Below are 27,678 nucleotides of genomic sequence, written 5' to 3' on the forward strand. Positions count from 1 at the left end.
AGCACACTGCGCCCTTGCCATGCCGCTGGAAAGGGGCCTTGGCTATACCATGCTCAGGGGCCTTGGCTATACCGTGCTGGGGGGCTTGGCTATACCATGCTCAGGGGGCTTGGCTATACCGTGCTCAGGGGGCTTGGCTACACCTCCGCTCGGGGGGCTTGGCTATACCACGGCTCACGTTGAGCAGGTGGGAGGCTGAAATACAGGTGTGCAAGAAGACAACAGAAAGGAAGAGCAGGCATCAGCACGGTCTGTCCAGAGGCTCTCTCCCACAAAGGTAAACTGAACACTATAAAACCCCTGAGGATTTAGAATAAGATGTACCTTAATTATTAAAGGTGGTTTCAAAATTGAAGTGCGCTGAGCACAGAGATAGCTAAATGTATTATGCAGGACTCAAAGCCTGTGCTGACAGCACGTTTTTGAAGCCTGATACTACAGGTCCATACACTGAGTAGCTACCACAGAGTACCCAACATTGAATTTCATGTCCTGGTGTATCCCATGGTAATTTGTTTGCTTACGCTGTCCTTGAGAATGTAAACCCATTCATCTGGTTTTCACAATGGAATTTTACATGACAGATGTGTGTCTAATCATAATGACAATAATTTGGTATGAAAACATGACACAACCAGCTACTACTCACATCCTGGGGGAAAAAAGTTGCACTAAACCAAAAGAGGTTCATGATAGTTTATTTGGTCCACCTTCCTCCCCACCCTGCAAGCTACAGAGCCTTTTCTACCTGCAGTATTTTGCATCTGAATGTGTATAAATATATTTGTATATCTGCTAACTGGAAGGCTACCAGATTATATGACTCTTTTGTACACTGCACCTACTTGCTGTGTAGTTTACTGTACCAGCTTGTAGTTTGCCAGTAACTACTTTCTGCTGGTTTCAAGTAATGGCAGCTGGTTTTACAGGACGTTTAGGTTTGCCTCTGTTTCAGATTGGGAATGATGTTTTTTTCCCAACTGGCTAGAATCTCTATCTTTAGCCACCTCTAACATGAGATAGTAAGTCCAGCAGACAGCACGTGCATGTAATCCGGCACTCTCCACTATAACACTATATTCCGTGCCATGGGATACATGTGCTTCAGCTGCCTGTTTTAGAAAAGTGTCAATAGGTAATGAATTTGACACATACTTTTCTGCTTAGTCCATAGGTTGTATAAATATATTTTTTACCCTGATTGTCCTTTCTCTCTCTTTGAATTGTTAAAGAGAGTGAAAGGTATTATGTTAACGATGCCCATTGCCTCTGGGTGCCTGCTGATGTCCTCTCACGCCTCACCCACGATGGATGGCTGGACTTTACCTTCCTCTGCCAGCAGCAGATGGGATGCTGGGCAGCATGCACAGATGCCCGCTCTGTTCATCAGCTCAGCAACACACCAACAGCCAGGTAACGGAATCTCGGAGGGATACAAAGACCATCCAGACATTCCAATCTTAAAATTGCACCGTGCTGGGACTGGGGACACCTCGCAGCATCCATGGTATCATTCTTCTGGTGCCTTCCTCCATAGGTGAATGGGTGTGGGGAGGTGCGTGTTTGTGGTTGGGGGTGTGCGGGGGTGTTTCTCTGTGGGGGAGGAGGCACTCACCTGAATGTCCAGCAGGCTCTCGGCACCACCTGAGCAGCTCTGCCTTTGGTGTGCTGGGGTCCCAGGACGGGTGGGCTGTGGGCTGCTCGGGCTCGGTGCTGGTGAGCAGCTGCTCGTGATTACAGGGACAGGACTGGGTGCCCTGTATGGATTCTTCTATTTCTCTACTTGTGAGACTGCATAGGTGGGTCATGTTTATTTTAAGCCTAAAGCTTTACTTTAGGTTTTACTTAAAGCTTTTACTTTAAAGCTTGAAGTTCATACACGTGCTAAGGCTTACCCAAGCTGGTGCCATTAAATTCAGACGTTAGAACTTCTGATGCAGATAATACAGATTTTTAGTCATTTAATTTCACCTTCTTCTGTCACTACTGACAGTTTGATCTGATGATTTTCAGCAGTGATCAGAAACATGTTGATACAGCATGTTGACATCTCATTCTAAAAATGAGAGTTTTCGAACAAGCAAGTTGAGATCGCGTCTGTTTCAAACTGAGGTGCCCGCTCACCCCACCCCATTTTAGATATAAAGCTACTGTTGATGGGAAGAAATTAGTGCTTTAAATATGAAAAACATAAAATACATAAAAAAGCACCATTTTGGTTCCAACTGCATTGCTGAGCCTAGTTAGCATCCTACTGTTGCTGTAGTGATTCTCTGCCCATAAAGCACTGTTGTTGCTATTAGAATCACTTTAAGAATTGAAACGCTTTTGTGAAGCATTTACTTTGCTATTCAGCAACAAACTAAACTGGTTTATTTTGGTTTATTCAGTTTATCAATAAACATGAGTGTGCTATATGGCTACAATGGGGAATAACTGGGAAAATTAAATACAATTACACTTACTGAAATGAGATCCATGTTTCTATCAATGCTTTTATTTTTGCTTAAAGAAACAAAAACTACAAGCAATGAGGAAACTAACCTATGTAAGGTAATAGTTCCTTCTCCCTCTATTTCAACTGATATTTGAAAATTGTTTTTATTACAGCATAGGTGAAACAACTGTATTCAGCAGTGCTAACGAGAAGGTACAGAGAGATCAGATGTAATGCTACCACATACTAAAGAGATGATTTTTCCCCCCCTATGTCTTAGGATAACCAAAGTCTATGTATTAAAATAGAAATTTTGATTTGAAAATTAAGAAACCCAGAACAATATTTTAGAAGTTAAATACAAAACAGTAGTAAATATGCAAAATACAGTTGATAAGCAGAGCAATGAGGCAAAAGAGAGAAGTATAATAGTTGATTCTTAAAACGTAATTCTTTGTAATGCTTGGTTTCCCCCCACCCCCTGCGTGTAACTTATCGTCAGTCTAAACAGGACAGCTATGCAACATAGTGAGATGGTACTGCCTTGCACAGTACAGCTGAATTTAATTACCAAAGCATCAAAAAGGTAACAACACTGGGAGGCCTGGTATCTGCATTAATATGTACTAACTGTATTGTGTTTGAGGAAAATGAGGTTAAAAAAAATACAGTTTTATGATATACAGTACTTCAGTAAGAGAACTTGTCCAAAGTGAATGCATCCTCCTTCAGCACGGATTTCTCGGTGCTTTCAAACAGTAATGTGAAAACTGAAATTACAGTACAGCTGCTAACACTGAGCGATACTTTGGTTAAATACATGTTACATGTCTGTGTGCAGATATTGGGCATTTCACCATGTTCCAGAAAAGATTTTTTTTCTTTTTTTCTTTTTTTTTTACCCTGACATACTTATTCAAAAGTTTCCTGTGGATCATTGAGATTGAGTTGTTTATACATTTGATTTATCCATGAGTATCAGCACTCCTTAAAGAAGAGATCAAAACTAAAAACTCTATGTAGGACCAATAGAGCAGAATTATTCAAGTTCAATGAAGTATTAGAAAAAAGGCTTCCTTTTTAGGAAAACTCAGCTATGGTAAAAATATCTACTACAGTGCACTGCACTGTAATAAATATTCAACATAAATTAATAATTTACAAGTACCTGAGCAAGTATACAGAGCACCATAGCACAGCACAGCACCAAAGGCAGTAGCTCAGAATTCTTAAAAATAATGCTGTTTTAAACATTAAAAATTCTAAGTATTGTCATAAAAATGAACTCCAGCTGGAGTGTAAAGATAGTGCAAACTTCTGTCTTCACTTTTTAAAATCAAGGTGTCAGATTGTCTAGTCATTTCACATCAGCAGTGTTGCTGGACCTGGATACCTGTGGTGGATGTTTAGGAGCAGGTCTGTTGGAAAGAAAGAAAATGGTAAAGAGTTATTTTAACTTTTGCTGTTTCTCACTGCCAGTATCATTCCTGAGGCATGAAGGTGAACGGTAAAACCTCTCATAATTACCCAACAACTTCAGACACATAGCATGGGACTCTCATACTGCGAGGAGATCTGACATGGTACTATATACACAAGTCTCATCAAGAAGTGTAAATGGTACCAGCAAATTTCTTATTTTATTTTTTTTCTCCCACCGGTTCATGTTTTACATGCTGCCTGGCCAGCGGGATCAGCTTAGCTCCATATTTCTGGTGTGGTTCTTTAAACTCTTTATGTCTTTGACTGCTCATCAGTTTTGCACCTGTTCAAAAATGCTACTTAATGTTGTACAATAGCAGTAGGTTTCAGAAAGTTGTAGTTATCAGCTTGAGATGTTATTACTTTCAGAATATCTTACTAGGATGGACAACCTGGAGCTTAATTAAAGTTCACTCCTGCAGTCTTTTTTCTAGGAGTATTAGGAAACTAACTTGATTCTGTTGTTAATTTTTCTGAGCAATTAAGTGCCTCGCTAGCAGAATTCCTGTAGCTTAAAACACTACTTTTATCTTCCTTTGAGCTCACTTTTTATTCATAAGAAACTGAAGAATATTGAGTAAGAAAATATCATTGATTGTGCCCATTAACACTGGGCATAGTTATTTCACTTCCAGAGTATTTTTTTTTCAATATCCTTTGTTTTGAATTGTACTATTTGTCTGCTTTCTGAAAGTCTGGGTTATTATTTTCAGGCGATAGAAATTGATATTCCACTGTGAAATGTGTGAACAGAAAATTGCTTTTGTTGGTGGCTGATCTTACCAGCATTCAGTTCTCAGCCTAATTCCGTAGGTGGTCTGAGTAGGAATTTTTTTTTTTTTCTGCAAGAGCTTGGTGTCTCTTGAAATTGGTGCTTATTATTGCCTTTCTTTTGCAAGGAATTTTATTTGTTGGGCATTTTCTATAAACACACAGATGTTTATACAGTCAAATTATCATACGTATCATAAATTCTCGTATTTCTGGGGAAGCCAGTGCGATTGTGCTGGTGGAAAATGGCTGTTGAGTAGCTCTCGGCAATACTTAACAGCAGGGCAGAACTACTCAAGACATTTTAGACCTGTCATTGAAGGAAGTGCTATAGATCAAGGCATTTTGATTAGCAGGACTGACCTTACAGGAGTAATGTGAGGCAGAGCTTTCGCGTGCCCGGGTGCTGCGGTGCAGGCGCTGCTGTAGCGCACTTTGGTCAGAGGGTCTGCTGGCAGAGGCTTCCGCGGAGGGTCTGGCTTGTGGCTTTCCTGTTGTAAACCAGGAGGCCACGTTAGTCTTTGGAATGGACATAACACACTCAACATAGCAACAGCCAATAGGATAAGTTTGGAGTAATTGTGACCAGATATATTGAAATGAGTAAGCCACAACTTATTTTTAATAAACAGGCACTTACATTTTAAAACAAACATTTAATACTATATTTTAATGATTCTGTTTTTTTTTTTTTAATTTTTATTTTTTATTCTTTCCTCCTCTAGAAATACTGCGTGCATCTATACTGGAGTTAATGATTAATTACTGGTAAATGAAAACAACATAGACTGAATACATAACATTGTTGAAGTGGTCAGATAGAAAGATGGAAATACTAGAAATGACTTCAAAATGCAAATTCAGATGACCACAAAAATAAACTGCTCAAGTGCAGTTTGAATTGGTAGCATCTGTGGAATTTTTTTTAGAGATGCTGCTGTGCTTTCATTCTGTGGCATTAAATGATTCATTAATAAAGAACAGAAGTCATCTGCTGTCAGGCATGAGCTAATGTCTCTTCTGTGTGGTCCTTGAAACACTGCAAACATGGTAACATGTCTATTTTGCAAACATGGTAACATGTCTATTTGTGGTCTTCGTTATGAAGAACTGGGATAGATTAAGTGACTTGCTCGGGGCACACAAAACCTCTCCAATATACCCAAAAGTTCACTTCAGATCCATCTGCTATTTGAACTGCATAGTTGTGCTTTTTCTAAGTGTTTTACTCTTTATTATTAGTTTGCCATAACCATCATTAGTAAAATGGACCAAAAAGAAACAAGAGTTTACCAGCGCAATGTTGTTAAAGATCCCCTGAAAGATGTAATCAAAAGAAGCAATCAGAGGCACAAATTGCTCCGGAATAAAGTACAACTTATCATTATTACTTTTCAGTATCCCTTTGTTTACTTACTTTTCATGGCAAATGTTTGCTCCTCTTAGAAGGAAATGCAGACTGATATCAGTAGGCATTTTGATAAGGAAGAAAATATGGGAGCTTAAGTAAACCTCATATATAGTCATTTGAAATTTACCACAAACTACATTTTAAAGCTGTACATAACGTCCCTCTTCCTCTTCACTTTCAGCCTAACATGTACTAGTTCTTGAGTGAATCAGAAATAGCAACATGAACAAAAATTTTTATTTTAACTTATTGTTATAGCCAAATCTCATATGAAGTATAAAAATTATTTTTGACTTTCATCCAGAAGACTTTCTGCTGTAAACCAAGTGTCCAGGCTTCAGCTGGGATAGAGTTAATTTTCTTCTTAGTAGCTAGTACAGTGCTGGGTTTTGGCTCTGATGTGAGAACATTGGTGATAACTGCACTGATGGTTTCAGTTGTTGCTGGGTGTTTATACTAAATCAAGGACTTTTCGGTTTCCTGGGCCCTGCCAGCCAGAGGGCTGGGGGGGCACTGGAAACTGGGAGGGGACACAGCCAGGACAGGTGACCCCAACTGGCCAAAGGGACATTCCATACCATACGGCGCCATGCTGAGTGTCTAAACTGGGGCAAGAAGAAGGAAGGGGGGACATTTGGCATTGTGGCGTTTGTCTTCCCGAGTAGCCGTTACGTGTGGTGGAGCCCGGCTGCCCTGGGGATGGCCAGACACCTGCCTGCCCGTGGGCAGTGGGGGATGAATTCCCTGCTTTGCTTTGCTTGGGCCTGCAGCATTTGCTTTACCTATTCAATTCTTCTTATCTCAACCCTTGAGTTTTACATTCCTTTCCGATCCTCCTTCCCATGCCCCTAGGTGGGGGGATCAAGCGGCTGTGTGGGGCTTGGTTGCCAGCCAGGGTGAAACCACGACACCAAGATAAACATACCTGGCCATAAGAAGTTTGTGAGCTCTGTCTTTGGGAGTAAATATAATCGTGAATATTCATGAAATAATCAGGCCTGGAAAATGATTAAACAAACAGCATGCTGGTAAATACTCTATGTGGCTTTATCTCATAGGGTTATCCTGTTGGAAGTCAAGGAGTTTAATTAAACACTAGCAAAGGAAGTTCTTCAAAACATGATCGTTTCCCATGATAGAGAACTAGGACCTTAAAACAACTCGGAGAAGAAATCTTACCATCAGGATTTCTTAACCAAAGTTTACTTTGTGCACTAAATTTCTTACACAATGAAATCTTAATGGGTGTGTTTTGAAGTGAAATATACTGGTTTGGAACAAATTAGAGCACAGCAGAAACTGATACTTTTAAAATAACTGAATTATCTCTTCATAGTTTTTGGGGTAGATTAAGTGATTTGCTCAGGGCACACAAAAATTCTACAGTGCATCAAAAAAACCCACTTGAGATCCGTCTACTACTTGAACTGTGTGGTTGTGCTTTTTCTAAGTATTTTACTCTTAGTTTCCCATAACTATTGTCACTAAAGTTGATCAAAAAGAAACAAGAAGAGCTTACAAGCATCATCTTGTAAAGTACAGTAAACTATACAGTAACATATAAATAGAAGTTGCTTCTGTAATAATTTTGTTAACATGGAAGAGTGTATGAATCATCACCTCAGGGGTGATAACATTTCAAAGAAAAGTAACAAACGCACAAATGTCACCATTATAAAGACAGCAAATAAAAAATGCATCTTTGAACACCATAAAGGCTTTATTCCCTTGACTGCCTTCACTGAAGTGGCCTTTTCCCTCAAGTACTTTTACATCACACGAATTAGTCCGATCACATGAGCATTCAGCTGTTTGCTTGATCAGTCCCTAATTGTTGTTGGATGATTTGTATTTACTCTTCAGTTGGCAGAGTGATTAGGTGCCGTAATTGGGAAGAGGAATGGATCCAGGCTCAGCAGCCCAGAGAAACAAAGGTCTGAAGAGCTTAAGATCTGGTAAGGATAAATGAACAAAAAGAGAGAAGAACTCTCCTTGTTTATTTGCTTGTGTGTTTATTAGCTGTGTCCAATGTCTAATCATGACCTGCAACACCTGATAGTTGGGAGAGACTGACTTTCTGAGAAACTCAGAGCAGCTAAGTACTAATGGGATCCTATCAGTTGCATTTTTCTCCCTGTTTGTGGGGGAAAATGGCTGCAATGTGCTGATCTAGAACAGTTCTTCAGCTGTGGGGTGAGCATCCTCTCATTAAGGCAATCTTTGATGCCTAAGCCAAACTAATTCTTTAGGCCCTCCTATTCCAGAAGCATCCAAGTGAGGAAGTATGTTGAAACAGCAATCATACTGTAAATATAACTCTGATAGGTATACAAGCCCAACGTGTGGTTATTTATTTTGTTTGTTTCCCTAGGGCTTGTAAAAAGTCATCCTTGAGTTGATATCCTGAAGGAGAAAGCAGCAAAGTGGCTTGACAGAAAGTCTAATGTAGGAAGCTGGTAATAAAGGGTAAAAGAAAGAGGAAATGGGGAAAAAGAAAAAAAAAGGAGGAAATTCACATAAAAATGGGGATGGAGAATGTGCAATGACTGAGATGAAGCAAAACGGAGGAGTCCTTCATAGAAAGGAGCCACAAGCACCAGGAAAACATGCATCCTTAGAAGCAGAGGAAAGTATATTTGAAGAATGAAATCCTCTTCCTCAAACTAATTATAGGGTGGTATTTTATGTTCTTTATATGCCAAATTGATACAGACTTGCATGTTAATGTGCATGGAAACCTGGTGTCCTGACAAGCCCGTAGCACAGCTCATAGTACCACCATGGCTGTGCCTCCCGGCTTCGTTGCTCCAGCCTTTCTCCGAGCTCATTTTCCCCCCCTGCAGAGCGAGCTTCAGCTCTTCAATACAAAGAGTTTAAGGATGGATTTCTTTGTCCAGTTTTATATCAATAACTTAGCATTTAATGCATTCAGTGTCTGTATTTGGGAAAGTATTGTTTTAAATATTGTCACGATCTTTTTACAGCTCTGCTAGGAAGGAAAACGTAATTCTCACACTGAGCAGCTACAAAGACATCAGGTGCACGAAGCTTTAGTTTTTGTCACTGGTTTTTAAATAAGCAACTGGAAGACAGTTCTTGCTTGAAATGCACTGGATGAGAAGTGGTGTCTCCCTCAATCTATTTAGATGGGCACTTAATCTGTGTTAGCCCTCCGTGTCTGAAGCCAGTGTGAGGTGTCATAGGAGAGGTATTCACGGGAGTAACGGTGGCAGAACGAGCCGAAGGTGAGCCCAGCTCAGATTTGCTAGGGGAAAAGGAAAAATACACAGCTATATTTCCTGTCATAAGGACGACCTGTAAAATGGGAGATATATTTTGGTAATAAGATGATGACAGTAGTGGAGGCAGTAACTGACTGCTAACGGTAACAACGGCAAGTGGAAGTGATCGAATCGGAATGCACGGACTGAGCCCACGGTTAGTATAAACCTGCACTGGTTCCTTGATTTCAGTGGTGCTGTGCTGATTTATATTGACTGTGAATCTAGCCTGTAAATACAAGTCTGTTTGCCTTGCGAGAGCACCTGAAAGAAGAAAAAGCTGTTTATCAGTCAAAAGCTTGTTAAATATTAAACTCGGCAACAGTGTGTTTGCTAAGTGATTTTTTGGGGTGGATTTGTTGTTGCGGTGATGGCGTTTTTTATTATTTTACTTACACCTGGAAGGAAATTTTATAGCAAAATATTATTTCATTCGTTGCTGTCTCAACAGACACTAGAAGATACAAGGTTTGTCTTCGACTCTACTCGGTATGTTGTGCCTTAGCTGTCCACTGCTATAAGCCCAGAGGCAGCAGGAAGGGAGCTCAAGCTTAAATCTACCTCTCCGAAGGGAGAAGCAGGAGGCAGCTGTGAAGCCAGAGGAACGGTGAATGGCTTCAGATACTCTTCAGCACTGTACTGCAGCACTGAGCATCTGCGTGATATTATGAATGTAGCAATTATTTGTAAAGCGCTTCCTCTTGATGACCTGATGGATGCACTTCCAAGACAGTGCTGAAGCAATACATGAAGCAGTACCTATATAAACGAGACCAAAACTATTCTCAAGGTAATTTACTTCTTCCAAGCTTTGAGGGAGTAAAATTGTTAACTTCAGAAGAAAAAATTTTCTTCCCCACAGTGCTTTCTGTGTCTTTAGGATATAAAAAGTAGCTGTTTCTGACAATCTTGAATTGAGGTTATGGACATAATTTGGAAATAAGCCACTCTTGCTTATTCACCAGGCTGCCTTGAGTTGACCCTCTGCTCGTCCTATTTCTGTTTCATGCAGCAACGGAAAATTGTAACCAGAGATATTTTGATTGATAGAGTAACTGTCACAATTAATTTAGGCTGCCAAAATTAAAAGCTTTTTAGCAGTTTCTGATCTGTCAGTCTTTGGTAATGATAGCACTAGAAATCTGGTATTCTACCCTGCACTTTGTATGGGATTTGAAGGGGAGGGCGCTCAGGAACATGAATTGCAGTGGTGCATGGGGCTGCTTTGATGTGTGGTGACAGGATGGGGCAGATAGAGATGCACCATCAGAATGAGAAATGGTTACTTTTTCTTGGAAAGCCTTTTCTCCAGCTGTCTTCTGCTAGTAGGAGACAGAATAAACTTGTAAGTTGCTAGATGAGAAGAAATAGAAGAATTTTTTTTTTAATGGAATCATTTGATTAAGGAACAGAAAAGCACTTGCACGTAAAGTCTTAACTTTGACCACTGTGAAATATGCAGAATAATTTAAGGAATGCAAGAAAATAAACAACAAAACCATTGGAGCTAAAGGCAAAAGCAATATGAACCAATACTACTTCAGATTTCCTATAAAATTGATTTTAGAAAGAATCAGTATTTCCCATTCCCCTAAATTACGAGCAAGACAGAAAATGTAAGAAGAAAAAGCTTAAATACTTGGATAGCTGTTAATAAACTGGCTACACTTATAAAAGTTGGTCTGAGTGGTTCAGTGTTCAGACTTAGACAAAATTAAAACTAGATACACTTTTTCTGCTGTCATAATACATGCCGTGGCATCTCAGCGCTCTCACCCCTTTTTGGTTCTGTGTTATTTTTACAGCCAGTTTTCAAAGCACTGCATTTCAGCAACAGTTTCTCATAGCCACATCCTCTAAATCACTGGGAAAGCATCTCAGAGTAGCTCACAAGGTTACTGCAGGAGGAAGGTGCTCCATTTTTGGCCATCCTAGCCAGGTCCAGATAGCTGTGTCTTGAGTGCCTGTGCCTGTCTGAGTACAGATTTGCAGTATGTGCATCCAAATCGATGTGATACTCATTTAGGAACGCTTGGAGATAACAACATTCACCTCATTTTAATCTCGTGCTATATCCAGAATAGCACGTCTACAAAACAGAAATAGCTGCGTGCCCGATTCCTTTGCTTAGACACAGTCACTCCACAAATGCAACCAGAAAGGAGAAGCCGGTGACAAGAAAGGGACAATTTAATATAGACAACTGCACAGACAACTTAATCTGCCCTGAACATTGCCTTGAGATGCATCTTATTACAAAAACATGGGCTACGAGCTCTATTTAAACATTGCAGTGAAAGGTACATCTGCATGAAATAGTGTGGGTAATTACAAAATCTGCTTTTCAGGTCTGTGCTCTGGAAAAAACACATCCAGTTCATGCACCCCTTGGCAGAACAGAAGCACATCAAGCTAATATACCTTTTGCTCTTCTGCAAGACATCTGCAGCTTGACTTCCTAAATGATATCGCTGTATTTGGCACCTTGCTAACAAACCTACAGCTTCCCCTCCGGTGGGGCAGCTGGCAAGATGAGCCTGTGTTTGCCTGTTATAGGGAGCTTGTTTATACAGTTGTGTCTTGAGTGGCGAAGAGAGAGTTCAGGATCCTAAATTTTAGGCTCACAGCCTCAGCTGGCATAAAGCGATATACCTGCACCACGTTTCTAAACTTGTACAAAGAATAAAGGAAATACTGGGGGAAAAAGGCCAGTATGAGATACGAGAAAACACTTAATTCCTCTTTACTACATGCAGATACACAGTAAATATTAAATAGGAGAGAAGCTTAAAGAAAAATCAATGGTTACCTGGGCAAACCTCAGCGAAGGGTTAACTGGCAAGGGTCTTTCAGGCACAGCATGGTGACACGGCGGCTGGGGAAGGGGTGGTAGGACTCGCTGCGGTGTTTTTAATTGTGGCAAATCATGTGTCTTCATGGGGTTACTAATGTCAATGATCTGATACGGCAGCGGTCTCCTTGGACCATCTCTCTGAAAAAAAACCAAACAACCAAAACTTACGAACTTCAAGAGTTGACACAAGTATTGCTACTTTAAAACATATGTTATTTGTTTGCTTTTCTCTTCTATCCTGCTTTCATCTACCTTCAACACATGCTCAACCAGAGAAGCAATTAACAACTTCCGGAATCTTACTCGAGCACTAATCCTTCACTGTTTGGATGTCGTGTTGTGGTGTAAGCCAGCAGGCTCTACCCTGGAGACTAAATATTTCTTTTCTGCACTTGACACCTCCACTTGTTTAAAACTTGAAAGCCCTAAATGTATTTTGAAGACTACATCATCTCCCATTTTACATATTGTTAGTTCTACATGATATTAAGATCATGTAATAATTGTGTTGTAATAGATTACTTAGATGAGATCCAAATTATAGAACACCCCCCCCCCCTCCACCCCCCCTTTTTTTAATAGAAAACCCCACAGCTAAATTATTTAGGGACTCACTTTTTGCACGTTTGTATTTTGTGGCTTCACGATGAGATTTTTACTGAGAGATGTGGTATGAACATGATTAGGCTCAGCTGAACTGGAAGGTCTTGCTGGAGTCACAGACCTGCAATACAAACATATACTTACTGAACACAACATTCTGCTTTATAAATTTTTTTAAACAGTAGCCTTTTTTTCAGAATGAGGTTTTGCAAGGACTTTCTGACTTTTTTATAGTAAATATGGAAAGTAAAAATTGTCTAGCACTCCTGCAAGAATAAAAATAAATATTGATTTTTTGGAAACCAGTAGTCTGTTAAATTAGCTTCTGCAATCTGTGGAAATGCAGCTTTGTAACACCCAAGAGACTATTCTAATGAATGTAGCATTTAAACAGTAATGACCTCAAATATGAAAGTTTCAGCTGACTCGACTGAGTTTATATAAAAGGCCATGCAATGTAATGAAGCTAATTCAAGCAAATGAAAATAAAGGCAATACTTCCTTCACTTCTTGATTTTTTTTTTTTTTATCACAAAAGAAAAGAGGTATGGAGTCAAACCAAAATCTACATTATTTACTGACCATCAATAAAGTTAAACGAAACCAGGAAAACCACTGCTGTTAATACTTGGTGCATATTTTTCTTCAGGCTGGCTCTTTCTAACATAATCACACCGTTCTGCAATGAACCTCAAGGTGACAGCTGCCTTATTTACAGCTACTTTCCACTAATATCTATTAAAAGTATAATTAGGGAAAATGTTCATACCTTAGTTTCTCTATGGTTGTCTTTTTACTTGTAAACAACCATCTCATGAAAGTCTTCCTTTTCAGATACATGACTGATCCAGCAAAGATCAGGCACAGGATGGTTATCAACACTCCTATGGTTAAACTCTTATTATCTGCAACAAAACACACGGAGTTAACTTCTACCCAGAGCCATCTTCACTGAAATGTACTGTGTGTCTGGAGAGGGACATTGCTGCCTGGGCCGTGTTTCCAACTGCAATGCAGGTGAAGTGAATAAACCATGAATGAAAGACTAATAAACTCTATCCTGGTGCTTGAATTTTGGCCTGTTTTAAAGTTATTTCTTAAACATTGGGGAAAAATCGGTTAAAATATAATGCTGTCCATCCCTTCCAACTGAACTGTTCTATTCTAGTCAGATATCTGGGTCCAGACATGAGCATCTCTGTGTACTCTCTCTGCCCCTATGTTCAGGTCTTGCTTGGGTTGTCACCTAACGGGCTGCTGGCTGCACCAGCCACCCACAGGGTGATGGCTGTAGCAATGCCAGCTGGCACCTTCTTCACGGGCTGCCAGGGTAGCAGACAGAGGCTGAGAGGGAGAGAAAAGGGACAGAAATACCTAGATTGTGCAAACTTTTAAATATTAAAGAACGTGCAAACACGTTAAAAGTGTAAAGTTTTAAATATTCTGTCCCTCAGAGGTAAGCAGTAACGCTAGCTCCTTTATCACCAGATTTTAAGGTTTTCAATGCATTTTAAGACTGGGCAAACAGTCTGAAATCTGGACCAGTGTGGCCCAGCCCAGACAGCTGTCAAATCGAATCTGGAGGCAAGCAAGGAGCTGAAGGGCAGCCTTCAGCAGCGGTGCTGTGTGCCCTCCTAGGGATGCTCTGCTTAGCGAGGGGCTGCAGCCTTCTGTACCTGTTCCCCTTTTCAGAGTGTTTTAAGCTGCTCTAAGTACCTTGCTGGGACCTAAGTGAGGCACAACGGTATAATGAACCCTGAGTAGAGACTTGCAGCTGAAAGAAAGCCTTATTTATAGGAAGAGCGAAGAAGCAGCTCTGATTGTTACAGATATGATATGATCATTGCCTGGAAGAGAGGATGTTGTGTTTCTTCAGGACGGCTGACTAAAAAATGCACACTCCCACAGTAGGAGAAACATCTTTAATCTTTGCTCTGGTAACCTGTCATCACTGTCTCAGTCTTATCCTGATGGATTTCCAGCCAGCTGGCTCTCATCTAATGGCCTAAGCTCGCCGGGATGCTGGTGAACGCAGCCAGCCACACTGGCTGAGCAAGCTACACGTGGGGCTGGGCGGGCACCTTACAGCAGTGCAGAATAATAAATCCTTCACCATCTCCAAAAGATGAATAAAATCAATAAGCTAAGATTATGCAATTTTAATTAATTAACTCCTCTACCTAACAATCAAATATTTAAGGCATCTTTGTAAGAACAAAAAAAATTATAGTGTCAAACACATAGGTTTGTTTTAAGTCAGCTGGGTAAAATCAGTTACTAAATACTAATGAGACCATGTGCCTTTCTTGACTAAGATGAAAGTATTTTATTGAGCTAATCCTTCTGTAATTGATTTAGAGATGTACAAACTCAGATCATAAGCTAAACCACCTCATCAAGTGTTCATATTTAAATCCATGTCAGCTATAGAAAATTATGTCCTCTAGCAATTTCTATATTTGTTTATTCCCAGTATTATTAAATGTAGCACTCTAGAGAAAAATGGTGAAGCTACCACAATATATTAAACTATTGCTAAAAAAATTTTCTGTTAAATTGAAGTGATGGCTTCCAAAACACAAAATGCAAGAATTATCAAAGATAGTTTGTCTTGTCCAGTTATTGTTGTCTGTGCAGCATGTTATTATAATATATTTCATAGCTCCCTAGATGCTTAGCTTTCAGGTAAGTTGAAAAAGGACTGTAATGATTTAGAGCAAATCTTGAAAGAAAACATATTACACAAGTAATCAAACTTGTTCAGTGCCTGAGCATGGTTCCTTTGCTATCTTACCGACCAGTAGGTATTTAAAAAAAAAAGATTTTTCAATAGTAAAATCGTAATGTGAAACTTTGCCAAGGAAATGACCATAATGTCATAAATTCAGCATTACAATTCACTGCAGGATATGGCATGTAAAGAATACAGTCCAGTTTGGTTTTGAATAGTCTTATTCGTATGAAAACATGCAGATCATTTTCTAGTGACTTTTATATATGTACAGGCAAGTAGACTGCTTGTCCTGTCATACAGTCATACGTAAATCAGAAACACCTCTACAGAAATAAAGTTGCAGCACTCTGCAGAAAAATCGGTGTGGGTTGATTATCAAACCCTATAAAATTCACAATGTGTAGAATTAATTCTTCCTGAGGTTGGCCAGAGGTGAAGTAAGATACCATAGCCAATGTTCTGCAGACTGAACAAGGGGAAACCGAAGTACAAGTTATACAAAATGCACACCTCCCACTGCTATGATATGTGAGAGCGACTTCTGGTAAATGTGTGGAAGCTATTTAGTTTTAATCTGATAAGGTCAGAAAGTTGCTATTTTCCACAATACAAAAGAACCTCCTTAGAAGAAAGATATAAACTATATTGCTGAATTTTTGATTATGCAATAATTTTGCATTTAGAACCATTGCAATATCTGCTCTTCATTAGGCACATCGCTACAGGAGCGGGTTGCATGTGCAGTAAAGTATTTCTGCCCTGATGCATTCAGTGGAGAATGCTGGGGCTTGACATATCTCAAGGTGAATCCAAAATTACTCCTATGTTCATATACCATGGCAACAGGATTAGCTCAAGTGTAGGAGTTAGCTCCTCATCCTTGGCTTAAATTAATACTATTCCCTACTTATTACAGTCAGCTACTAAACCTGACCACGTGTCTTGGGAAGCAAAGGAAGGCAAAAAGAAAGGCAGAAAGGAAAGTAAAAGAAAGGCAAAGAAAAGAACAGAACCCAGCAGGACCACTGTGCCTCTAGTTATGCAAGAAAATTGATGCACTCAGGCTGCCTTGGTTTTGCTTCACTAAATTTTCGAGCTGGTGCCAATGCGTTTGGATTAAGCCATTTGATTTACTGACTTATTTCCCTGTTTTGCAAGCTCATTGCTTACAAGACAACACTTTGTATTTCCACTCTTTATCATGCACACAAGGGGTACAGCATACATCGTACTACTGACCTGCTTGCCTAATTGGCCCACTATCCATGCTGCCACCAAACCCTGGCTTGTCACAGTACGGGGGGGCCCAGTCAGCCTCACAGTGACAGTTCTTTTTATTGTTGCAGACCTGCAAACCAAGACAAATAGCTTAACATGGAAAGGATTACCCTATACATCTGAGAGCAGCACTGGCTGATAAGGCTTTCTAATCAGATAGTGACACATCTGAAAGAAATAAAACTTATAGAAGCAAAGAGATACACTGGTATCTGGCTATTGGCACAGCTAAGATGCCATAGAGCAACTCTGAGTGCAAGACACCATGGAGTAACAGGGATCCTAAAAAAGCATTATTTATTTGGCAGGTGATCATTAGAGTTGCACCAGCTGACAGCTTCAATAATATAAGGATAATCACCTGCCTCTTTAGTCTTATTCTCTCGTTGCCTCCAGCAGCAACATTATCTGCTTTCTAACTTATTTTCCTTCTGCCTTCACTTGAACAAGAGTCCTTCTGTGCCGCTAAAGCTGTAAAGCTTTGCCAGCCCACTTGAACACTCCTATCCACCGAGGCTGCACTAGGCTGCATACTGATTTTTCCAGTACTCGGAACCCCTGGCCCTGAGATGAATCAGGTGCTGGAAGAACTTGTGAAACTGGAACCAGGGCTGAGGAAACCCTCCCTTTGATATCACACCTGCACTGTCCATAAAGATACAGTCCAGAGCCTTCTGGTGAGTTTAACCTGAGTTAAGGAACAACTAGCAAGACCTGATTTACGAAATGCTCCCGGCAGAATGAGAGAGCTCCAAAGGACTGGAGACCTTCATCAACATCAGCCTGTTCCCACTGCCCAGAGCAGAAGGAGCTGGTAGACTCACGGCTTTTTTCCTCAGGAGGTCCCACAGCCCCAAACACCCATCAAGAGAACCATAGAACCACAGAACAGTTTGGGTTGGAAGGGACCTTAAGGATCACCGAGCTCCAGCCCCCCTGTCATGGGCAGGGACATCTTCCATGAGACCAGGTTGCTCATGAAAGGCCACTTTTTTTTTCCTTTTGCTACTACCCAAGCAGTGCCTGTGTGACTAATACAGAAGCTAAAGCTCCCAGCAGTATCGGCCGAACACAAGAACTGAATGGGCCAAAAAATATTGTTGCACAGGAAAGAGATGGCACAGTCACATGTAGGTGCTCAAACTGATTTTTAAATAACGTTTCTGGGCTTAGGGCTAGTTGTCAATGCGGTCCTCAGCCCTGCGCTAACACTGATCATCACTAATCTGCCACCACCGTGGGGACACCACACAACAGATGAATAAATGGGTTTCTCAGCAAGATGCTAGTGAGCTCATAAGAGTTTGCAAATGTGCACTTTTCTGGCAAGGTCAGCTGGCAGGCGTTCAGAAGGACCATACTGGCCGTGCCCGCAGAGTATTAAAATCTCATTCATAGCTTAGACTGGCTATGGCCATGTAAAACGCAAAAAGAAAAAGATTTACTTTTCAAAGACAGCAGAATAATTAAAAATATCATTCATTAAACATTATTTTTCAGATTGAAGTGCTACAGGAGTTCCCATCTACAATTCCACGAGGTCATTTTTTGTTACTCAGGAGTCACCAGAGGTTCTCCACTGTACAGACATAAAGATGCCGGGCTAAGCCAGCGCTCGTTCCAGCACAGTGATGAACGCAGCACCATCAACACTGCTCACTTTTTCAAATGTGGGATGATAAAACAAGTTAAAGCAAATTAAAATTCTGTCTCAGGAGAAGCCAGAGAATTTTCTATGGCCATTCCGGTGTCGTTGCCACAGCTTTTCACAGAAACAAACAGATCATCAGCAAATCAAGGTTAATAAGGCATAGCTTGACATAATTAACATTTCCATAATATAAACTAGGTTTCAAACCACTTTGATATTATTAACTGATATCATCATTTTTTTCATTCTGCACCACTTTCATACCTATAAAGTCTTCAGTATGGTTTTACTTTATTTTAATACTTCTGGAAATGCTTTTTCATTTGACTCTCTATTCAAAGACATAACTTCTCTGTATCCACATAGAAACTGTATTTTTTGAAATGTTAATGAGAATTCTTCATGAAGGAAGGTTAGACTTACAGTTGCTTTGAAGATGACAAAATTGCTTATTATCATAGGCTGTTAATTAAGAACAAGATAATCACTACCTGATAAATATGTCTTTGTTTAAAAATAATTTCATTTCTTGAAGTTCATGTAAGGGACACTGAAAATGGAAATACATAATAAAAAAGCATTGCAGTGGCTTTGATATATTACAAGCAATCATAGATCCCAAAGCTATTACATTAAATGATTTCTTGTCCAGTGTTTATTGAGTGATTGAAAAAAAGTGTATATATAATATACATATATATTATATATGTGTATATATATCTTATAATGCTTACTCCACGTCCATGGCACTTTGTTGCACATTTATGTACACCAAACACACTTGTGTTCTGGCACCGGCGATTAAGGCAAATCTGCAAAATAAGAGAAAAGGCATTTTAAGAGGAACAGACCTGCTGGTGCCCACAAGGCATCAAGTCCCTCTCTGTACAATCTGCTCATCAATCTATGAGTTGTCCTTTTAGCAGTTAAAGAAGTCCCAGCCCATGTGCTGCATTGACAACATTATATTGACAAGAAGGACACCAGAATTAGGTGGTGTTGTCTTTGTAAAAGGCTTTGTCAGTCTTTTAGGTCCAAATCTGTGTAAGCTGAATTCTGCTCCCCATCGGCATCCTGGCCAACATGGAATTTCAGACATAGTTCACATTTGGTGGATATGCTGAGCCTGTGTAAATAAACACTCACAGTTTCACTGAAGTGGAACTGGTGGTAAACCACTGGGGTTTGGGGTTTCTTTAAGCCAATTTAAAAACCACTAATTTGCATTTTTGCAGGACTAGGAATGCACCGAGCAGGATTCTTCCAGTACTTGTCTGGCTGCATTTGCGTCTTCACAGCAGCAGATGATTCCTCAAGGAAAGGTCTGGGTTCCCTTGTGGTGTAAATTAATATAGCTCTGTTTATATCAATAGTGCAAGACTTTTTGATGCTAGTACAGAACTTGGACCCAGGACAGTCGGGATATTTAACTGAGGTCATTGATGTGTATGGGCGCATCATTGTTCTTCAACAAAACTGAGACCTTTCTAAGAGTTTTCCCAAGCTAAACAATTTTTTTTGGTGTCAAATACATAGCAACCATATTTAAAGTATAATAATCATATAGGAAGTAGAAGTAAACAAGTAGCGTACACCAAGTAATAACATTCAATTTTTTTTGTTTTCCAGTCATTACAGGTAAACCTTACTCTGCCAATACAGCTGAAAATTGAGGTAAAGCAAGATTAGCACCATCTACTAATACCACCAAACAAACAAATGACTGATGAAGATGTCAGTAATGAGAAGTTATTCTACTCAAAAATGAAAAAAGAAGAAATCAGGGCTGGAATATCTGTTACTATGCTACATTGCCAGGAAAAAAAGAAGGGGGGGTGGAGGAAATCATCGCACAATTTTGATCATGTTTAACTGGAGTTCAGTTCAGTAGTAATAAAGTCAGTCACAATAATTAGCATTAAGCAGGGAACAGTGTTGAAGGAGACGACAGGGATGCTTAATCAGGGCACTTATCCCCTGGGGAGAAGGAAAAATGGAAAGGAAATTAGAGCGAATTGGCATCAACACGCACACATGTAGAGAATATGGTCTGATTACAGCAGCATTCACAATTCAAATATTCATAGTGCGGTAGCACACAGAATTTTGATCACATTAAAATGGCTGCATTTCAAATTGTGTATCTTCAGCTTAGAAAACTCAAGAATATTTAAATTCATATTCTTAATCCATAATACAAACGCACTAATGTCCTCGAAGTAAAACATACAATTTCATAAGTATTAGCCTGTGTATTCTATAGAGTGTATGTGTATGATTAGATAGATTAGAAAGATTAAATACTCATTAGTAAAACATAATGGGGTGCTTTCCCAGCGCTGAATTTTCTTTGAAAAGACATTTTATAACAGATTGACTTAGAAATGTTGTAAGGGTTGTTTTCCTGTAACAGAACTGTAGCTTCACTTGGGACATATTTTAAACCTGTTCCCAATACAGTGTGGTAATCCAGAATAATTCAAAAGCATTCAGAAGTTCAGAGGCTTGCTTGAATTTATCACAAACTATCAAAGCACTTTTTTTTTTTTCCTTCTTTTTGCAAGTATTCCACTGAGGGTATGGAAACCTTTTTCATTTCAATAGCTCTTGGACTCCTTTCCATTCCTCCCACCCTGTAAACTCATGGCAGTCTCCCGTCTTTCTCTGTTCCTTTTCTCACAAAAGGAAAACTAAGAATGAAATAGCCGTATGAAATCTGGAATACATTCACATTGGATAGTTCGCAAAGTTTGCAAAACAGCACTGCAAAAATCAGTTTTGGTGGCTGAACAGCAATGGGTTTATATTTTTTCCTACAGTGCACACAGAGATAACTTTTCGGGGGGGGGGGGAGCCATAATCAGCAGGTATAATACATTTTAAAACCTAAAGTGAACTTAATGACTATTTTGCAATGCTATAAACACCAGACAAGTGAATCCACTGAACTCCTTACAAATATATTAAGAAGCCTGTAATGTATTTTGCTGTATTTTCTTTGCAGAAAACCTCTAGCCTACATGGACAGATACTTGGAACTGTCCTCAAAAAATCAATTATAAACTTCAGCAACTTGCATTGCATCTGCAAATCTGTAACCCAATACACTGGCCAAAAGAAGGGAGTAAAAAGTCTGACTCAGTGTAAGCATGAGAAACAATTCCTTTGTGAAAGAAAAAAAAATAATCCCAAATCAAAACCTAGGCAGTTTAGTACGAAATACTTAGCAGCATGAGGGTAGTGATGTTCTCCGTGTCTGGGAGTATTTCAGAATCTTACTTTTCCATCTTCACACTTGGTTCCTGACAGCACAAGACCAGGATCAGGCATATCATCACCCAAATACACGTGGGTACCTCGACACAGAATCTTGCCACCTTCCTGAAGTGGGATATTAGTTTCTATGGAAACTGCATTGGTACCAATTACAGGTCGATTTGCTCCTCCTTGACACTGGATTTTTCCACATTTAGCATCTCTGAAGGAAAAACACAAAACCAAAGAGGAGTCAAATAGTTTTAGATGTTCTAAGCCCTCTCCCACACCCCCAGCATCTGTTCCTGTGTTTGCAGGGAGGGTCCCTACCTGGGTTCACATTTAGCAAACGAGCTCTTGGAGTCTTTGCCACAGTTGCCATAAGGATCACCTGCAGAATTGACTCTCTCAAAGCAGATCCCAGGAGCAGGTTTCGCACCTGAAACAAAACCTAATCAGAACTTTCATCTCATACAAGGTGTTTTTAATAATGTTCTTTGAGCTCCACTGATGCTTTAGGGGAAGGCAGAATGTGATCTGCATATTGATGGAGCACACCACCACAGTTGTGCTGGATCAGCATGCTAATTGAAGAGCCTGAATGTGTGTGGGGGGTTCGTTCCACTGTTATTTGTCTCTCTTGGCAATGCTGAGTAATAGAGAATGCAGAACTCAGATTCTCTTTCAGAATTTCTCTAGATGGTATCCCTCTTGTGAATCCTCCTAGGACACAAAAATTTTTAGGAAATGCCAAATCTAGTTTGGTGAAGAAAGACAAAGGCCAGCTGGTGAGTTAGCTCCCTTATTTTTACAGGAGCCCACAGGATTGTAGTGAGACCCCAGGAGCTGAAGCTGAAGCCAAAGCAACTCAGCACAACAAGAAACCAAAAAAAACCCCACAAAACAGTTGCAAACTAGAGTACCACGTGTCTGTGAAAACATGACCACATGACATGGCAAAGAGGATACGCTGCTGTTAGATCAAGCTAATGTACTGGGGAGAGGATGGGAACCCATCCCTACTTTAATTCTTAGTAAATCCACTCCTGAGAGGTAAGACTGACTTGAAAGAAGGGTCGTTTCTACCACGGTGGTGGAAATAGGAATCTGGGAAGACAGGCGGCATCTGCTTCTTATCTACTGTAGTCCTTTATGGTGGAGACATATCCTAACGGCAAAGGAACTTCCCTGGTGGGAGTAGTACTGGAAATGTTTGTGCAGACAGATTACTCATCCTTAAATTTTAGAAGTTAAAAGGTACTATGAGGACGCCTGTTCTAATGTCTTATACAGACAATCTCCTGTCCATTTTCCCCCAGATTATGATCAACTGTTGAAAATCTTCTAGGGGAAGATACACGCATTCATATGAAAGGTCTAAGAGGTGGAGGATCTACTTCTCTGATTTGACTGTTGCAAGAATTAATTAGTTCACGTATTATAATTTAATCCCTTTGTTCTGTTGTGAGTGTGGCTTCTATTTCCAGCCAATAACTGCTGCTCCTTGCAAGATTTAAAGGTCTTTTGCTGCGCCCTTTGCTACCCCATAGTTTCTTTCCATGAAGATAACCAGTAGCACAATCAGGTCATTGCCACCATTTCAACTACTCCAATACACAGACTTGCTTTGAGGAGACAAAGTGTTAAGGAGATACACTGGCTAGAACTCTTCACAGAGATCTGCTAGATGCATTTTTGTACTTTTGATAGATCAGCCAAACCGAAATGAAAAGATCTGGCAGCAAATGATCCTAAAGGTGGAGAATATGCCATTTGTACAGTGTTCCCTGATTTTTAACAGAGACAGAATATCTGAGTTAATGTTACATTTTTTTCAAATGTTTTGAGCCACTTCCAAGCATGTATGCCTCTAACAGTGGGTAAAACGCATTTATTTAAACCATGCTGAAGATTTCATTTGAAATCCTTTAAAGAGGAAGAAGTTTGTAGGGGGTTTTTTGTTTGTTTGTTTGTTTTTGTTTTGTTTTGTTTTTTCTTAAAAAAGGGGTCAAATTCCTGGAGAAGAAAATACAAATATGATTGTAAATCTTCCAGTTAGTGTGGTTCTTTTCACTAATAACTCAGAGATTAAAGCCTCAATTAATTATCTGCATTTCACAGTCAGAAGCTTGACTAATACTATATACTGCTGCACAGCAATCTAATGCTTTTAAGGACAAAATATTAAAACTTGGAGAGTCTTAAGATGGCACCCTTTTTTCCTTCTAACATTTTTACATACTTAAACTGGAAAACTCAGAAAGGCAAGCACAGAAGGAACAGAATATGAGCTGCTAGTTCCCTGGAGAGCAGGACAAGAGCCTGAAATTCTTTGGAAGATTACGATCAAGCTTGCTGAGTTCAGACTATTTCTCAAATCTGGAACTATTAAAAGGGACTCAGACAGCATTCTTTCACTTCTTTTCATTAGACCACAAGCAATAATCAAAGAATCAACAAAAGCATCCAGACAAGGCACTGTGCGAAAGGCAAATGTAAAATTTCCATTTTCAGCATATAGATCCCTCCTCATCTTTCAGGGCAGGGACATTAACCATTCAGCTTGATACAAACATTAACATATGCCAGCTTTAGAAGGGAAGAGGAGGGAAGGAAAAAAACATGCTGTAAGCAAGAAATCAAGTCAGACTGCATCTCCTCCCACATCTGCAAAGACCAACTTCCTCAAACCTACCTCACCAAAGGAATAAGCCCTGCAACCACGTATCATGATGATATGCAATTGGTGTGGGTCTCGCTTTTTTCTTGGCCAGGAGCCTTGTGCCACAATTAGTTCAGCCAGTGGCGTATCACAGACTCATAGAACAGTTTAGTTTAAAAAGGACCTGTAAGTAGCATTGCAATGACTGGAGGCTTCCCTGGAGATGTGTCAGCAGCAGCCCAGAGCGCAGACACATTTTCCCCAGAGTGGTGTGTTGCTCCAAAAGCTGCCAAAGGCAAAATGAATGCTCATGTCCTGCACTTTGACTGTAAGTGACCTAAAAAAACCTTATTAAAAATCATGGCATTAAAAAGACAAAGGGCTTGCTGAAATTCTAAGAGAGTTTAAGGAATTTATCTTCTTTTTTCACCTGGTGAAACCTTTTTTTTTTGTTTGTTTGGTTTTTTTTTTTTTTGAATGTAGAAGTCAAGTGTGCTACACATGATGGAAAGCAGCCTGCAGGAAGAAGAACACATCTGCAGCATCCTTGCAGTGCGCTTGAGCTCCAACCAATCATACTTGACAAGAAAAAAGACCTCATGGAGTACAAAAAAAATGCTCCCCTGCCAGGCTTGGAGCAGTCTGTGTATGAAAACACCTGGTACCCAATGATCGTCTGTGGCTTGGAACCCAAAATCTTCCATTTCTGTCTTTGGTATCAAACCAAAACACGTTGTTGCTTGGGATTCAGATGGCTGTTCCCTCCCTGACTGGTTTCTCACAATATTTGGACTTTTTAACAGATGAAAACATATCAGCGTGTAAGAAGCCGAACAGATGGAGCTCCCAAGTTAAAAGGAGGTTTTCAGAGGATGCTGAAGGAAGAGAATTGTAACATTGTGTTTCTGGAGGTAACCCATTCATCATGATGGCACCACATAAACTGAAGCAGAAAGTCCTGTCTTTCTCTATTTTGCTACCTCTACAGGCAAAGGCAAAATGATTTGTGAAAGATTTCCAGTTGTTATTAAGTGCTTTGAGCTGGATAAGCAGAGTTTATTTCACTTTGCAATTGATAATTACAGTATCGTGACCCTGTAATTAAGGTCCTGCCAGCCTTTCCACGCCAAGCCTTATTCAAGGGATTAAATCAGCCGTTTGAGACTGCAGAAGGTCAAAGCTCACCACTGCAGTTCTCAGCCTGTAGATTTTATTTTTTTTTCCCTCTCCAAATGTGTATATTGATAAGCCCACTTCTTTCCCTGTATAGCTGCAAAAAAAGAGAGATGTTCTATACTTTTGGAAGCGATACAGAAATGCTGTGTCATTTCAGATCAGTACAGGACCTGCTGCAATGAACAAAACACCGTCACGGTCTCCTGAAAGAGAAGGGAGAAATTTCTGACCATGGTGCTGATTCCATGAGCAGAGAAATGCTCATTATCAGCCTGACAGCAGAAAAGAAAGATATTTCAATTGAGTTCCCAGCATCATCTCAAGGCTTATTTTTTAAAAAAATTACACAGTGTTTAAGGGTGTGGAAGAGAATAAAACCTCAGTATCCAAGTAACAGACTGGAGTTCTGTTGCTCAGGCTGTGCCAAGCAGCACCACAAACAACTGTATAAATAAATATAAGCATAAAAATATGCACTCTGCTCATGTGATTTGCACCTGGGTTTTATATCTCATTACGTTTGTTTTAGTGCACTGATAATGCAAAGCAAACTTTCCACAAGCTCCCCTTAGCCTCTCTCTTCATCTTGGTGATGCCTGTTAGTCTGTGCAAGAGCAAGATGGGGTTGAGCTGTTATTTTTTGCTTTTAAGGAGCATTCTAGTTCTCACTACCTCTGAGAAGATGGGTTAATGCCTTCCACATCTCCAAAAGAAAAGGCCTGGCTATCAATCTGTGATGATCAAAACGGTTTGATCCTACTGAATCCAGATCTTTACAATGCTTGGACAAATTAATATTAAAAAAAACAACCAACCAACCAAACACAAAAAGCAGTTAGCAATGGCTTAGTTAGCAAACTTAGATGGGGAACTTATCTATTTTGCCTATAGGGTTGCACCTGGAAACAGCTGCAAAGCTCTTACACCAGTGACAGGGCTTTGTAACAACCAATGGCATTAAAACTAAGATTGCTCCTTCCTAAACAAATGGTCATGTCTATACAACAAATTTAAGTATGTTCGAATTATTAAGTCAATGCCTGCCATTGGCTCCCCCAAATCATTGCTTTTTTCCCTCTTGGGGAAATGTAGGAAAACCCACTGACAAACGTCTCCTTTCCTTCCCTAAAGAACCACTGTCTTGTTAATGTAGAAAAAGACATGAGTCTAAAGCTGATAATCTTCCATTCCTTGGTAATCGATAATTTCTCTCCCTTAAGTAGCTTTATCTGCTTATCTAGTTGCTCCTGCAAAGTGCCAATGGAGTACCAGCCATTACACGTGTCTTACCATCGATGTCTTTCAGTCACACTACCATCAACAGCTCAGGTCAGTGCAATTGGATTTTTTTGAATATGAAACAAAAAAGGTCACAAGCAATTCATGCATATTTCTCCTTAAGGATAAAAATGACACGAATTATGGTGAGAGAGAGAGAGAGAAAAATTTGTATGTTCTGGAAGCAGACTGGAATAAACTTGGTCTTTAGGAAGAATTTATGGCTATATTCAGAGGCTGTGCCCAGGTGCTCCTCCCCTCTTCCATACCAAGTTTTCCATCCCATGGCAGGCACGGAATAGCAACAAAATGTTCCTCTATTTCATTTGAATTTATCTGTTGAGTGTAACAAAAAAACCTCAAGGAAACGCAAGTACTTCTTTCTGGAAACAGGTTTCTGTCGCTCAGCCTAATGTAAACAAGCTCTGACAATGCTCATCATTTTTCATTAACTAGATCTAAAAATATAAAGATTGATGTTTGTCATTGGCCTACTGGACATCTGTAACCTGACGAATAAAGAAGGATGTACAAAAGAAGCCATCAATAAGGAATTCAATATACTGAATATTATTTTAAGAGAAGTTATTGTATTTTTTTCTGCATGGCTTTCTCCTACTGGGAAAAAGAGAAAAGGAATTAAGGTAAATGAACTATGATCTGTTTTTTCTTTTTGGTACAATTTTTTTTTTTTTTTTCAAAAAACCCACACAACTACTCCTTCACTCCAACACACAGAGGTGTTAAAAACAGTTCTAATACATTACAAAAATCTGGTGAAAGGTTCAAATGTATCTTTTTGATG

The 27,678-nt window shown here is 39.8% G+C and overlaps 1 protein-coding gene across 1 annotated transcript in view; it reads right to left on the bottom strand.

Annotated features, from left to right (window-relative positions):
- Positions 1 to 2,470: 2,470 nt before the first annotated feature.
- Positions 2,471 to 27,678, bottom strand: part of ADAM12 (ADAM metallopeptidase domain 12) — a 187,161-nt gene continuing 161,953 nt past the window's right edge. The window contains exons 15-23 of the mRNA XM_056352413.1: positions 22,088 to 22,196; positions 21,782 to 21,980; positions 19,237 to 19,314; positions 16,813 to 16,921; positions 13,609 to 13,744; positions 12,852 to 12,960; positions 12,192 to 12,374; positions 5,054 to 5,181; positions 2,471 to 3,855 (exon numbers count right to left, since the gene is read on the bottom strand). Of these exons, the coding sequence (XP_056208388.1) occupies positions 3,795 to 3,855; positions 5,054 to 5,181; positions 12,192 to 12,374; positions 12,852 to 12,960; positions 13,609 to 13,744; positions 16,813 to 16,921; positions 19,237 to 19,314; positions 21,782 to 21,980; positions 22,088 to 22,196 (1,112 nt within the window). The 3' untranslated portion in view covers positions 2,471 to 3,794. The remainder of the gene's footprint in view (positions 3,856 to 5,053; positions 5,182 to 12,191; positions 12,375 to 12,851; positions 12,961 to 13,608; positions 13,745 to 16,812; positions 16,922 to 19,236; positions 19,315 to 21,781; positions 21,981 to 22,087; positions 22,197 to 27,678) is intronic.

Source organism: Falco biarmicus, chromosome 9, assembly GCF_023638135.1.
Source record: "Falco biarmicus isolate bFalBia1 chromosome 9, bFalBia1.pri, whole genome shotgun sequence".
In the NCBI taxonomy this organism is placed as follows: domain Eukaryota; kingdom Metazoa; phylum Chordata; class Aves; order Falconiformes; family Falconidae; genus Falco; species Falco biarmicus.